General features: G+C 40.3%; 1 protein-coding gene across 1 annotated transcript in view; it reads right to left on the bottom strand.

The window, feature by feature from the left end:
• LOC111233613 (acid-sensing ion channel 1B-like) overlaps nucleotides 1-12,428 on the bottom strand; it is a 44,295-nt gene extending 31,867 nt beyond the window's left edge. Inside the window, exon 1 of the mRNA XM_022761470.1 lies at nucleotides 11,757-12,428. Within this exon, the coding sequence (XP_022617191.1) occupies nucleotides 11,757-12,428 (672 nt within the window). The remainder of the gene's footprint in view (nucleotides 1-11,756) is intronic.
• Nucleotides 12,429-12,722: the final 294 nt, after the last annotated feature.

Here is a 12,722-nt window from a genome sequence, read left to right as displayed (position 1 = left end):
ACCACTGTGCTGAACCAGATGGTTTCCAAAGCCACCGTGTGTGGCAGCACCACCATAGTGACTTGTGGTGCATCAATGCATTAATCTGAAAATTGATTCAAGAGCCTTACTGTATAAGTATCGTTGCTGAATGGAGCAGATTTATATTTACAGCTCAAGGGGCAGTAAGAGTATCCCTGCCTGCACGGGGAAACACAGGATGACACAGCTAATTTATCTCGGCAGCATCATGACAGCTGGGCTGGAGAGAGTTTGGGAAAGGGGAAATGGTTCTGATGAATGACTTTCAGAGTACGGCCGCTAGCAATAGCAAACAGTCTCCCAGTCCCCACAGGCCTGATGCCTCCTATTTGCCGCTCAGAGAGAAATGAATGAATGGCCCTTTGTGAAATAAATGGTCCCTTTCTGCTTGACATTTACAAATGAATCCTTCTGGTAAAACCAAATCCTTCCATTTGTTCTATTAGTTGTGGAAGTGATTCTCCTGTGCTGGTGCTCAAAATTCTGTGGTTGTCAAATCCACACACAGCAGTGGTGATTTAACAAATGTATGAACAGTTCAACATTTTGGGGAACATGCTTATTTGCTTTTGTTATGAGAGAGAGATGAAATGATTGACATCAGTCTTGTCTGGGTGGTATGCACAGGGCTGGAGTCAGGACATTTTTAGCAGGAAATACTTTATGTGCTGTCAACAACTGGGTGCCGCAACTGCATGTAGCTTGTTGTCACAGTGGAATCACCAGGTTTGGTGATATCTGGAGTATAGGGCAGTTAAATAAACTCTTGTGCATCTATTCATAGCACCTTTACATAAATTCCTGTAAAATTATAAACTGCCACTTTTATATTTTTGTTTGTGTATGGATTAAATAAACAACATATGGTTTAATAATTTGTGAGCTTTAGAGATTTTAGAAAGCGTATTTATATGCTAAAATTAAACTAAAAACATTCTTACTCACCTAATATTTTATAAACACACAACATAGAAATATTTCCAATAAAGATCCCCTTTAATTTGGTTATTGAAGAACTGTGACCACAATGTGGACTGAGCAGGTCATTTAACAGTTGAAAAATGAACCTGTCAGTGCTCTCTGGTGGATAAACAATGTGATTGTTACACTGTTTTTAAATTAACTAATTAACTCAACAGCTGACATATATTTGCAAATACATGTTAGTGGTCCATATATCAATCCAACTGATTATTAGTTGGGCTCCGTTTGATATCAATATTCTCATTTTACTCTTGGAAATAAAAGCAAGAAATATTTCTTTAATACCTTTGAAGGGGCACTTGTAAGTTTTCTCTGCCACTGAGAGTAGATACTTGTTGGGAGCTGGTGGTAGCAACTGTCGCTTGACAAGAGCTTCAAGCATCGTTGTCTTTATATTACAAGAAGTTATAATACGTCCTCTGAGCACAATACATCTTCAAGGCAGACTGGAGGCAGTCAGTATCGGAAAGAGATGAGCCGAGCTGGGGCTAGCTCGTTAGCGTGCTAACTTGAGCAGATGAAAAGACAAGATCGAGACAAGACAAGACTTAACATTGGCTTTGCCTTCCATTCCTGGAGACGGCTCTTGGAGAGTAAAGGAATGAAGTTTGATTCTGAACTCGCAACGTTTCTTCTAGAATGGTAAGTAAACAACTGTTAATGCTAACGCTGACTGTGTAGCAGTAGCAAAATTTACAAATATCTCCTTTAATAACTTTCAGTCAAGGATGGCAATGGACATACCTCCACACCCTCCCATTAGCCATGCCTGTAAGTAAGTGAGGAAGGACAAACATAAAACACACACAAGCATGACAGGTGTGGCAACACACAAACCAACATCAAACTCAAATGCCAACGGTAAGAACAAAGTTTCCATCTCCTTCTGAAAATATACATCAATCCAGTTTGTTTTACAAGAAATACACACCTCCAGCGCCACCTCCCCCCTCCCTGACAGACAAGTTGTATCATAAAAGTCTAAACCTTTCAAAATATTACACCAAGCTCACTTTTGATTTTCAATTCAGCAGAAGTATGATCAAGAACTTCTCAACCAGCAAGATCCTCAGAAGATATCCTGTCATGTCCTATTAATATCAGTCCCTATTCAGTTTCATAACAGCTTACAATCACAGGCTCTTAAACTGCTATTAACCAGCATATCCTGACAGATGGAAAACAAAGAAACAAATCACTACTTTGATTTCTTGCCTAGATGTATTGCTTTTATTCAAGCTACTTCGCCAGAATTTATAAAAGTTCAAATTCTGTGTTTGTTCTCCTTGTTTGCTCTTCTTGTTTTGCACCAAATACTCTGGCAGCTTGTTAAACTGCTGGCAAGAGGTTAGTGTGTGTGCATGTGTGTGTGTGTGTGTGTGTGTGTGTTACACCTTATGTCAGGGGGATGTCAGACATGCAGTGAAAGCAGGGCTAACGAAGGAGGGTCGATGGTAGTCCAACTGGCTGACAACTCTCTGGGAAAACTGACACACACACACACACACGTACACACCCACACCCACACCCACGTACACACAGAGGGAGATCAGACTGCCAGAAAGGATGAAACAGACAGTCCAAAGCCAGCTGCACAGTGGGTTGCACTTAGATGGATGTTTCATTTTGATTTCATTTTGGTCTGCTGTATAATGGTCCCTCGGGAGATACATTTACTGAGAGCAATATGATAGCTGATGTCTTCCATGAGCGTGTATTATGTATGCAGGTGTGTGTTTGTGTGCAAAGTTGGTCGCTAATTGCTGCCATGATTTATTTGCTTTTGTCCCCCTAATAACTCCCGGTCTGAAGCTGGCTGAACAATGACATCCTGTGATAAACCTCAGAACAGGGAGGTGGAGATTTGAATGAAGAAGGCACACCTCCCCGCTGATATCTGTAATTCTTTCACCGTATGTTACTTAGGAGACATTATTGGTGTTAAGATTTGCATCAGCTATCCTTATTAGGTTGTGGCGTTGAATAATATAATCAGCCCTTCCTCTATTATTGCCCAAAGGCAACAGCACCAGACCCGCAGAGACCAACTTAGAGATCCTGGGATGAAACAATAACCACTAAATCAATAGATGTCACAGTTTTCAGAAGAGGGACCCAAGAGCACGACTCAGGAGGCAGATATAAAAGTAAAGAGATTTTACTTAGAAAAAAAAACACAAGGATACAAAAATCCAAGCATGCAAACAAAGTACAAAGGGTCAGGCTGAAGCAAAATCCAAAGAATAAAGCCATGGTCCAAAACAGGATCAGGATCAAAAACAGGCAAAGATCAGAGCGCTGGAAAGCTAAGTTACATAATGCTGTCTGCTGGACGTGTAAATGGGCAATTTTGTGTCCTAACTATACGACATAACAACTTTACACAGTGATATGTCAGGAGTACACGTCTGCCTTGATGTTTAGAAGCTTGTCCGCCACCTAGTGGCCAAAAATGGATTTGTGCAGCTTTAAGTTTGGTTTGGTTTCTGATCCATATAACCACTAAATAACACAAGATGTTTGTTAAAGGAATGTTGCAGAGTGTGTGTTACAGAGCTTGTAACTAGAACTGTAGCTAGAACTGCTGAGCTTGAACTGATGTTCTTTTGAAACATCTCTTTTCTGATTCCACGTACTTGAACGATGCTGAGAATAGGTTGTTTTTTTCAGCAAAGATAGTCAGTAATAGATTATTACTTAACTTTGAAGGTCTGTCTGCACATCTGAGCATACACAAGCACACATCCAGGCATGTGAACGCAGACACAGAAGAGAAGCAGAGCAAGAGAGCAAACCTTTTAGCCAGTACTCTTAAACAGACAACACCTTTCTCCTTATGACTCCTCCAGTCTGTCATTTGCAGCCAAAGGTTTTATTTCAGCTCTGATATGAAGTACAGTCCTGTAGGAAGCCATTAAGGACCTCTCATCAGCCTAATTAGCTACTAGTAAGTGGCTATTGGCCCTGTATAGGACACTTGTCATACGTCTTATTCATATATAATTGCTCCAACAAGGCTGCGGTATCCCTCATTTTCACATCATTAGGAGTCATTTATCTTAGTCAGGGAGTAAAGTGAAAGTTCTGTCCTTTCGTTTATGCCACTTTAATGATTAATTAGCATTTGTGTTATGAAGTGTTGGCTGATACTGGAGAGAGGTATCTGTCCAATTTAAATGACGCAAGCTTTATATCCCATTGGACTCATCTTAACAGGGAGTGAGCGCTGCTGCACCTCTTGTCATCAACCTCCAAAGAAGACTGATGAGAGGTTTAATTAAAGTAGGTGGGATCTGAGAGAGGGAGGGATGGAGTGAGAAGTGAGATAGAGAATGAGTGAGGGATGGGTTTCTGCCAAGGCCATCCACAGCAAGCAGACCCCAGCTCATGTTTGATTTGTAATATTTATTTTTTAATCCTCACAGAAATAGAGTTTAATCCCTCAGGAAAACAGTTTTTTCAAAAAATGCAACCACTGTGTTTCCACTGGCAGGAGCTCTGCCTCGACGTGATGCTTTAACTGGATGGCGGTCACTGCAGCTCAGAGGCTCTGATGCTGCACTGTGGAGGGAATCAAAGGGCTCTTTAGAGATGGGATTAAGTATATTTCTGAGTGATTTCTTATAAACAAAAAGAAAAAAGGAACAGCATGCGGTACCTCAGTGCCAAAAGCTCAATGAGATCCAGTTTAGGTTCTAAAATCATTGTAAAACACTGCCCCCTTGTGATCACTGTTTGAAATAGGTGCATGCCAGTGAGAGTGGAATTATACATTCTCGCAAGCAAATTGAATTGCTGGAAAGCCTTGAAAAAAAAGTATGAAGAAGATGAATATCACAGCTGTCAGTTTCACTAATTAGATCAAACTGTTTTAACTGAGAAATGAGAGGAGAAGCATTAGATATAATATTATCTAATGTCAAGTGGATTTAAAAATTCCAAATGCAAATTTATTTTGTAACCTCTGCATTCAGCATTATGCTAAAATGTAAATGTGATAAGCTACAACTGTGCTTAAAAGAAGGCACCTTTGAACTCCTGTCCTGAAAACAGCTAATAATGGCCGAGAAGATGAGAGAAAGTCACAGACAGCTATCTGAATTTCAGTGTCACCATAAATATTTAATGATCTTGTGCTGTCACCTCTCAGAGGGGAGGAGGCAGTTCAGCAGTGCATGCTTTTTTCAAACGCAGACACTGTAATGACCAACTCTCTGACCGAGCCCATACTTGAGTTTAATCAAACTAATTTCCATAACCTGAAATTTGAAATCCATTATTTCAGTTCAGTATCTTCACACGGGGTCAGGGGCAACTGAAAAAACAACTGACACAACACTTCGGCAAACGCTTCATGCGCTGATGAGGCAGTGCTTGCTGTTCTGCAAAGATGCATGTCCTGTGTATCAACTAAGCTTGCACGTTGTTGTGTTACTTTCGCCTGATGGATCTGAATTTTTTAACCGACTAATTAAGCAGTAAGAATCGAACATAGATCAGGCTCCAAAGAATGCATCTAACTTGTACAATGGCAAATGAAATTAATTGGCAAAATGGCTATATATTACAAACAGGGGCACAAAAATCAATTTCCATTTGAGGAAGTGACAGTTTAATTAGCCTAATTGCAAAAGGTGTAGAGCAACCGTTGCGCCACAAGTGACTGGAACCAATTGGGTTTAGTACACACTCAAAGTTGGCAGTGCTATATTCAGTTAATCTTTGTTCCTTGTTGGTGGAACATATATTATGATCTACTTTGCTCTTTTTTTTAAAGACAATTTACTAACACCTAATTTTTCATGGCACATGCTTGAAGATAATTACATTACACTTTCCCTGATATAATCTCTTCCCAATGGCTGCTTAAAAGAAATGTCGAACCGTATCAAGTGTTTACAGCTCAGATCCAGATGACGAGGCAAGCTCCGGCTTCCTTTCTCTGAATATAAAATATTCCTATCTGCCTATCTGTCTGTCTGTCAGAGCATCAGCCCCGAGCATACAGACTGATGCTCTTGACGAGACAGGAGAAGGGCGTAACCAGAGCCACTGGCTGATTCTGATGCTGAGCTTGGGAGAAAGGCAAGCTGTATCTAATGGGCTGGGGCTGGAACAGGAAGCAGGGATTTGGATCACTGTTCAGAGAGGGGCTCACATTCTGCTCCGAGACAGAATCGGTGCAACCTGAACCGACTATCTGCAAGGCGGTAGCCAAGATTCACCACTGACCCAGCCCTGAGCAAGAGCTCAACGCAGTGTGCACACATACATAGTCAGACACAGTGAAACATACTTTCTCATGCACAAACACCAGACAGAGTTGATGGACAGAGAGACAGAGAGAGAGAGGAGGAATGGACAGCAAACCCCAGAGACTGAGAGAGACAGAAAGCAATCAATCTGCTCACCTCCCTTTCCCGCCCCTTCTCAATACACCAACAATGGAGTCTGCAGGACCATTAGTGGCTCTTTAGCAGATATAATAAACAGGCTCTGGCAGGAGTTCACGGTTCTCCACACTGGGAACAGTAGCATTGCCAATTGCCACATTACACAAAATAAATACACTGTATTGATTTGCTGTTCAAAAGAAAAGGATAGCAGTAATACATAATGCATGCTGTTAAGTGAGTTAGCCTGCTCTAAAGGTACAACCAAGCCGCTCCTACATGACACAAAGGTTTAGCTAACCTGTTAGTGATAATGCTAATCTCTCTTTTTCCCCATGTGATTGCAAATGTTATATAATTTGGTCCCATTTTCTGTTAAATGTTTTATAAGCTGTAATTAATGGCCAAAAAATCATTTACTAATGCTTTATAGATCGTTGTGGGTCGCCAAGTTGTGGAAAATCCTCCATCATGACACTAGTTTTACCACTCATCTTCTGGAATAGGGTTTCAGGGCATCTGGACCAATATCAATTTATAAACTGCTTATTAACATTTGGTATAACCATTTCTTAACTTTTAAGTTTGACTAGCTGTTGATATGCTTGCAACATAGCACAATTGTAGAAGGAACAATACAGTAAATGTGAAATGATGGTAAGAGTTGTTTATCACAAGCTGTTGCTTGGTGGGTTGAGCAGCAAGTTGCTGCTGATAGAAACATGCTGACAAGCTTGACTTGGAGTCAGCTGGTTGTAGTTGGTTAGCATGCTGGTAGCTGGGGATATTTTAGATGAAAGTGAATAAAACATATTACAGAGGGTTGTGTTGAGTGTGTGGGTGCAGAAAGAATGGGGCTGTTCTGGGACACTGGAAGACAGTTGGAGGACAGCTTCAACAAAACACTGGTTATTGAGAGTTTGCCAACCTGATGACCCTCTTGACTTGCCTGCACTCTCACTGTCACACACGCACACAAATTCATTTTGACAGCATGTTCCTTTATTTGGTAAGGTAAAGGGTCATAATTCACTCAGAGGGGTTGCTAAATCGTGGCTAGTGGTGAGATTAGCGAAACCAATAATAAAGTGAAAGTGGCTGGACATCCGAGCGTGGCTGGCACTGAGATGAATCTGCCTTGAAAGCCAGTTGGGTCAGCCACTGTAATTTAACTTGAGCAAATACAAGGCAGACATAAGGCCGGGTCATGCTGCCAAATTTCTGTTTTTTCCTTGGGTGACGATAGGATTCAACAATAGATATAACATGTAACTACTAGTGAGCCTAGTGGAGCCAGATAAATAGGGATGATGGCTGGACTACTGAGCAGAACAGGGCATTAAGATGATACTGCCTATCAAGCCAGATGGGCCAGCCACAGCAGCTCAGACTAAGCAGATACAGCGTAGATACAAGGCTGGGTCAAGCTGCTGAGTGTGTGCTCTGTGCTTGGATGAGAGTAGGAGTTAAAGGAAGCTTAAAGATACATTAGATTAGGGCTGGAGAATAGTGTTGCCTGTCATGGGGCCCAGCAGATTTACAGCAGCACAGCCTGATACTCACTGCTCAGCCTAGTGATTGGTCAAAACATGATTTAATATGAAACTGTGAAGGGAAGATGTTCCCATTCTCATGTTTGAATAAAGACTCTCTTGCATCACTGTGGCCTGTTTAAATGAAATGTTTTGGTAATATTGTGGTTATAAATGCCGCTAAACCATTAATAAAGGGTCAAGGGTTTCTCAATTTCTAATGAGCTATTAGTAAAAGAGCCATTAGGATTTGTGTATCCACTGTACAGTCACTGCCATGGCCTGCACTCGAAATCAAAAATACTGTGTGGTTGCATTGCATCTGTTACTACAGGTAGAAAAAACACTGAATTTCAATATGATCAAAGATATCCATCATCTTTGATTTTGAAGTGTAACATCACTTAAAAATATCTCAGTGTGCTATTGTATAATCAGTGTTATCTGCACCAACCCCCCTGCAGTTTATATCACTAAATAACTGAGTGGGCCCAGAAAGACACTTCAATTAGTGTCTTACAGGAGAGGTTTTCTTTAAATAGCTGGTTATCCAATCTTTTCTGAACATTATCAAGGCAACACAGAACACTTTTTGAATTTGCTATGGAAACAAAGTAACAAAACAGAGAGCAGTGGTTTATAATTGCTGCAGGGAGGTGCATGAGCTGAAGGAACAATCAATGATTATATTAGTGGGAGGATGTAATACAGAGGGGTTCAAGTTCATGACAACAGCTATAATTAGTCCCATTACACCAGACAAAGAAATGATTACTTGTCACTTAGATGTTTAGCCTACTGGAGGAACTACTACACCTGAAACCTGCAGACATGCACACATTATATCACTTAAAAATGATATAATGTACAACAAGACTCACATACTGTCCCCACCACCAAGGCTACACCTCGCACAAGCTTGTGCAGAGCTCCCTAAAAAGATGGTTATTTGCTAAGTGCTGTTATGCAGCAATGTTAATGTCACCAGAAAAGGGTTGAAGTATTTAATTTGCTCTTTCAGATTCACATTAATCCTTCATCCAACTTTGATGTCAGTGGTTAAAGTCTTTCATAAATGTACTTTGGGGGAGGCCTTGGAACTGATCGGTGTGGTTTGTTCTGAAAACAGTTATCTCAGAAAGATATGTAACCGTTTAACTCTTCTTATTACCTTCTCTTTACAAAGACAGCGTCAGGTATAACACTAAATGTAAGTTGCTTGTATCGTTCTGATCAAAAACAGCAGCCTCAAGCCTAACTGAAACTATGCTTACTAAATGTGTGGCATGTAAGAAACAGTGAAAGACACTGTTGTACAATAGATTTATAACTTACAACCTTTGTCTAATTATTCATTATTCATAATGGACAATTCAGATCAATGATTGTTTGAAAATAATTGGTTTTGTAAGGGCAAAATTACAGCTGATCTGAATGCAAGAATCACAGTTTCATGATAGGAAGCGTCTCATGTAGTTCGAAGTAAGACATTATGAAAGCAAGAATGAGTTTTAAACTGCACCATGGCAGTAACGCCTGTCATTCAATAAAGCCGGGTCACTGACTCCCTCTCATGCTAATAAAATGGCAGACTGCACTGCAGTCGCAGTACTTTGTCTTTTAAAAAGCATATCAACAGAGGATGACAGCTGGTCCTATTTCACCTCAAGGACATTGGCCATATCCCCCACTTTTTTCCATTTATGATACTGATTGCTCGACCTGGGCATATTTCAATTTTTGGCTGGATAAGACACTGAAACCCGAATAAAAATATGTAAAGTAAGATCTACAGTGTGCTGTCGAAGCAACATTTTGCTCTGTTTTTGTGCTAATATTAAGTCATGCTGCCTGTTTGTGTCAACATGCAGTATATGCCCTCATAGTGAAGGTAAATTTGTAAAGTCTGCGAGAGAATTCCTCCAAGACAAAGAGAGCTCTGTGATGGAGACACTATTTTTAACCTTCATAAAGTTCTTTTTGTTCTTTTCTAAATGATATTCTTCACTGCGGCAATGATTTGGTGTCACTGCAGGATCGTTAATTTCATCTGGCTTGCACACGCTGTCCAACACAAAGAGAGAGAATGACTTTAATAATTTGCCCTTTTTGAGTATGTGCTATGGTCCGATAAAACACATTCACACCTCTCTTTTACATTCAACCACATCTTCGCCATCCAAGACCTTCATTTCACATTGGCACTCCTGTGTTCCCTAAACTCAAGAGTCTGTGTTATGGCTGACAGGATGCAGCTCTCAACTTCTGAAGCTTCCAACCTCATAATGTCAGAGCTACTTTCAAATGTGATGCTGTGAAGCCTCTAATGATAAATCACCTGTTAAGACAGCCCTTCAATGTTTGACGTAATGTCACTCTGCTTGTCTTTGCTTTTTAATCTTCCGTGACATGTAAAGAAATTAGTTTTTGACAGCAACATTTTATATAAATAAATTCATATTTCTATCTCATACAGACTCATGACTTTGATTTTAATGATAAGTTCATGTCTTTAAAGAAATTACTTTTTTCAATATCGATTAATTTGCATTTTATGTTCCCAATTATTCGATTAATCATTTACTAAATTGTAAAAAAAAATGTCAAGACCAACGATCCATAACCCTAAAATGCAAATTAATAGCCAAAGAAGACCAACAAAACCAGCAAATAATCTCATTTAGGAAGCTATAACCAGTGATTTTTCAGAATTTTTGCAAAAAATTACTTAATAAAAATTACTTACTGATTATCAAAACAGTTGCCAAGTCTACTTATGTCGATTGACTAACCAGTTAATCGAATTATCATTTGGCCACTAGTAATTACAACTTCCACTACAGCTATTCTAATTGTGATACTACAAACCATGCAATAAATAATGATAAAAATGAACTGTACATTAACAAAGAAAAAAAAATCATGTTGTTATCAGGTCTAAAATGGGAACAGTGTATCATGTTCATGCATTTACACACTGATATAATTGCATGGAGCTTTAGTACATGTGACTCTAGTACATCCATTAGCAGTCTGCACATACCTATCTATAACTGTGCAAAGGTCAAGCAAATCAATAGACCAATAGCTGGATATTGTCAACACTACTTGTAATTCAGTATTCCTCTTGAGTGCTGTCTGCTGTGCACAGACAAGGAATGTGAGTCTCTCAAGAAGCTGCCCTTAATTTTGATCTGAGCAACGCAAAGATTTCTTCAGTGCCTGATTAATTCAATAACAACTGCTGTATGCCAAGCATGCCACTTTAAGTAATGGAACCTGCTTTTATTATGTCGGCTCTTTTTTTTTTTATTTACAATGGAGTTTCATTAAAGCAGACACGCTGACTTAGAGAAACATTTTTATTTACAGCAATGACTCAGGATTGTAAGAAACTGAATTGAACTGAATTACCTCACAGCCGTAAATTAACTCTCTCGACAGTATCAGTGATTTTCTACAAAGTCCTCCTCTTCTCTTTTTCTTACTATCCTGGCATTACAGTTTCAGGTTTAGTAGAAGGTTTTACAGGATGTTGTCATTTTATTATAATGAAACCTAACAGAAGATAGCACTTGATGAAATCCAGTGGCCTTCCTCTCCTCCTTATTTGGACCACATTCAAATTTTAGATCCCCACATAAAATATTGCTGATCAATCAAATCCATCAAGTCTACCAGACGCATATAAAATACCTCTTGAATATATGAAGCACCAACTTACCTTGATGTTTTCCAATTTAGACTCTGCTGATTCCCAGAAAGATCAAATATTTGAGACTATTTTGAAATATATTTTTTGCTGTGAGGTCTCTGTGTAACTTACTTCTCTGAAGTTCTCGGGGCCACACTCTAAGCCTCTGAAGTCACACTCCAGCAGAATGTCCTCTATGCGGTGTCTAGTGCGGTTGTAGAACTCATCCAGGCTGAAACGAGAGCCCGGCGGGCGGTCCGGCTCCGGGGCGAGCGGAAACCCTGGTGCCATGCCTTCTTCGAAGCCCAGCAGGGGGCCCATGAAAATCAAGTCGCTGTAGCTCATCTGAGATTTCCGAATGAAGTTGTAGTTACATATGGTGACAGCTGGAAAGGTCATGTTGTTGGCCACTCTTTCATCCAGCATGGTGATGTAATCGTATTGGAGATAGTATATGACCCTGTCAGCTACCTGGAACAAGAAAGCGGACAGGGCCATGGTGAAGACCACCGCCCACAAACCCTGACGAATACCAAACCTCTTGTTCTCCACGAACACATGGTTTGCACCGTGCAGTGAGCAGCCGCTAAAGAAAGCTGCAAGGTCGTCCACCTCGCTGATGTTTTCTTCCTCATCATTGTAATCATCCACCTGACTACACCCATCCAGGTAGTCCTGTGAGTCCCCGTCGCCGTAACTCTTCTTCACGCGCTTGTAGTGGTCATCAAAACCATCTTTGCCATATCCTCTGCTGGGCTCGTCATCGGCAGAAAAGGAGATGGTGCACATGATTCGGACAGGCATGGTGGCAGGATGAATAAGTTAATAATGCTTGTAAATAAGATAGCAATCTGAAGCCAGGAGTCCAGTCCTCAAAAAGTCCAAAACAGTGAGGCAATGAAATCATTCAAGAAGTAAAGTGGTGGTACGGTACTGACACAAAACCATCAGTTGAAATAATCCTGGTATTCACCAACCAAACACAATTAGAAAAGAGTATTCTGCCGCAAACTAGTCTGACTCTCAAAGTGAGGTGTCACTCAAAATATAGACCCAATCAAACAAAACCTGTCTCAGACAAAGTGACAACATTATCTG

This window comes from Seriola dumerili, unplaced genomic scaffold (genome assembly GCF_002260705.1).
Source record: "Seriola dumerili isolate Sdu_G_001 unplaced genomic scaffold, Sdu_1.0 BDQW01000409.1, whole genome shotgun sequence".
NCBI classification, from domain to species: Eukaryota; Metazoa; Chordata; class Actinopteri; order Carangiformes; family Carangidae; genus Seriola; species Seriola dumerili.
Note: the sequence above shows the minus strand (reverse complement) of the source record. Positions and strands in the feature narration are given on the sequence as shown.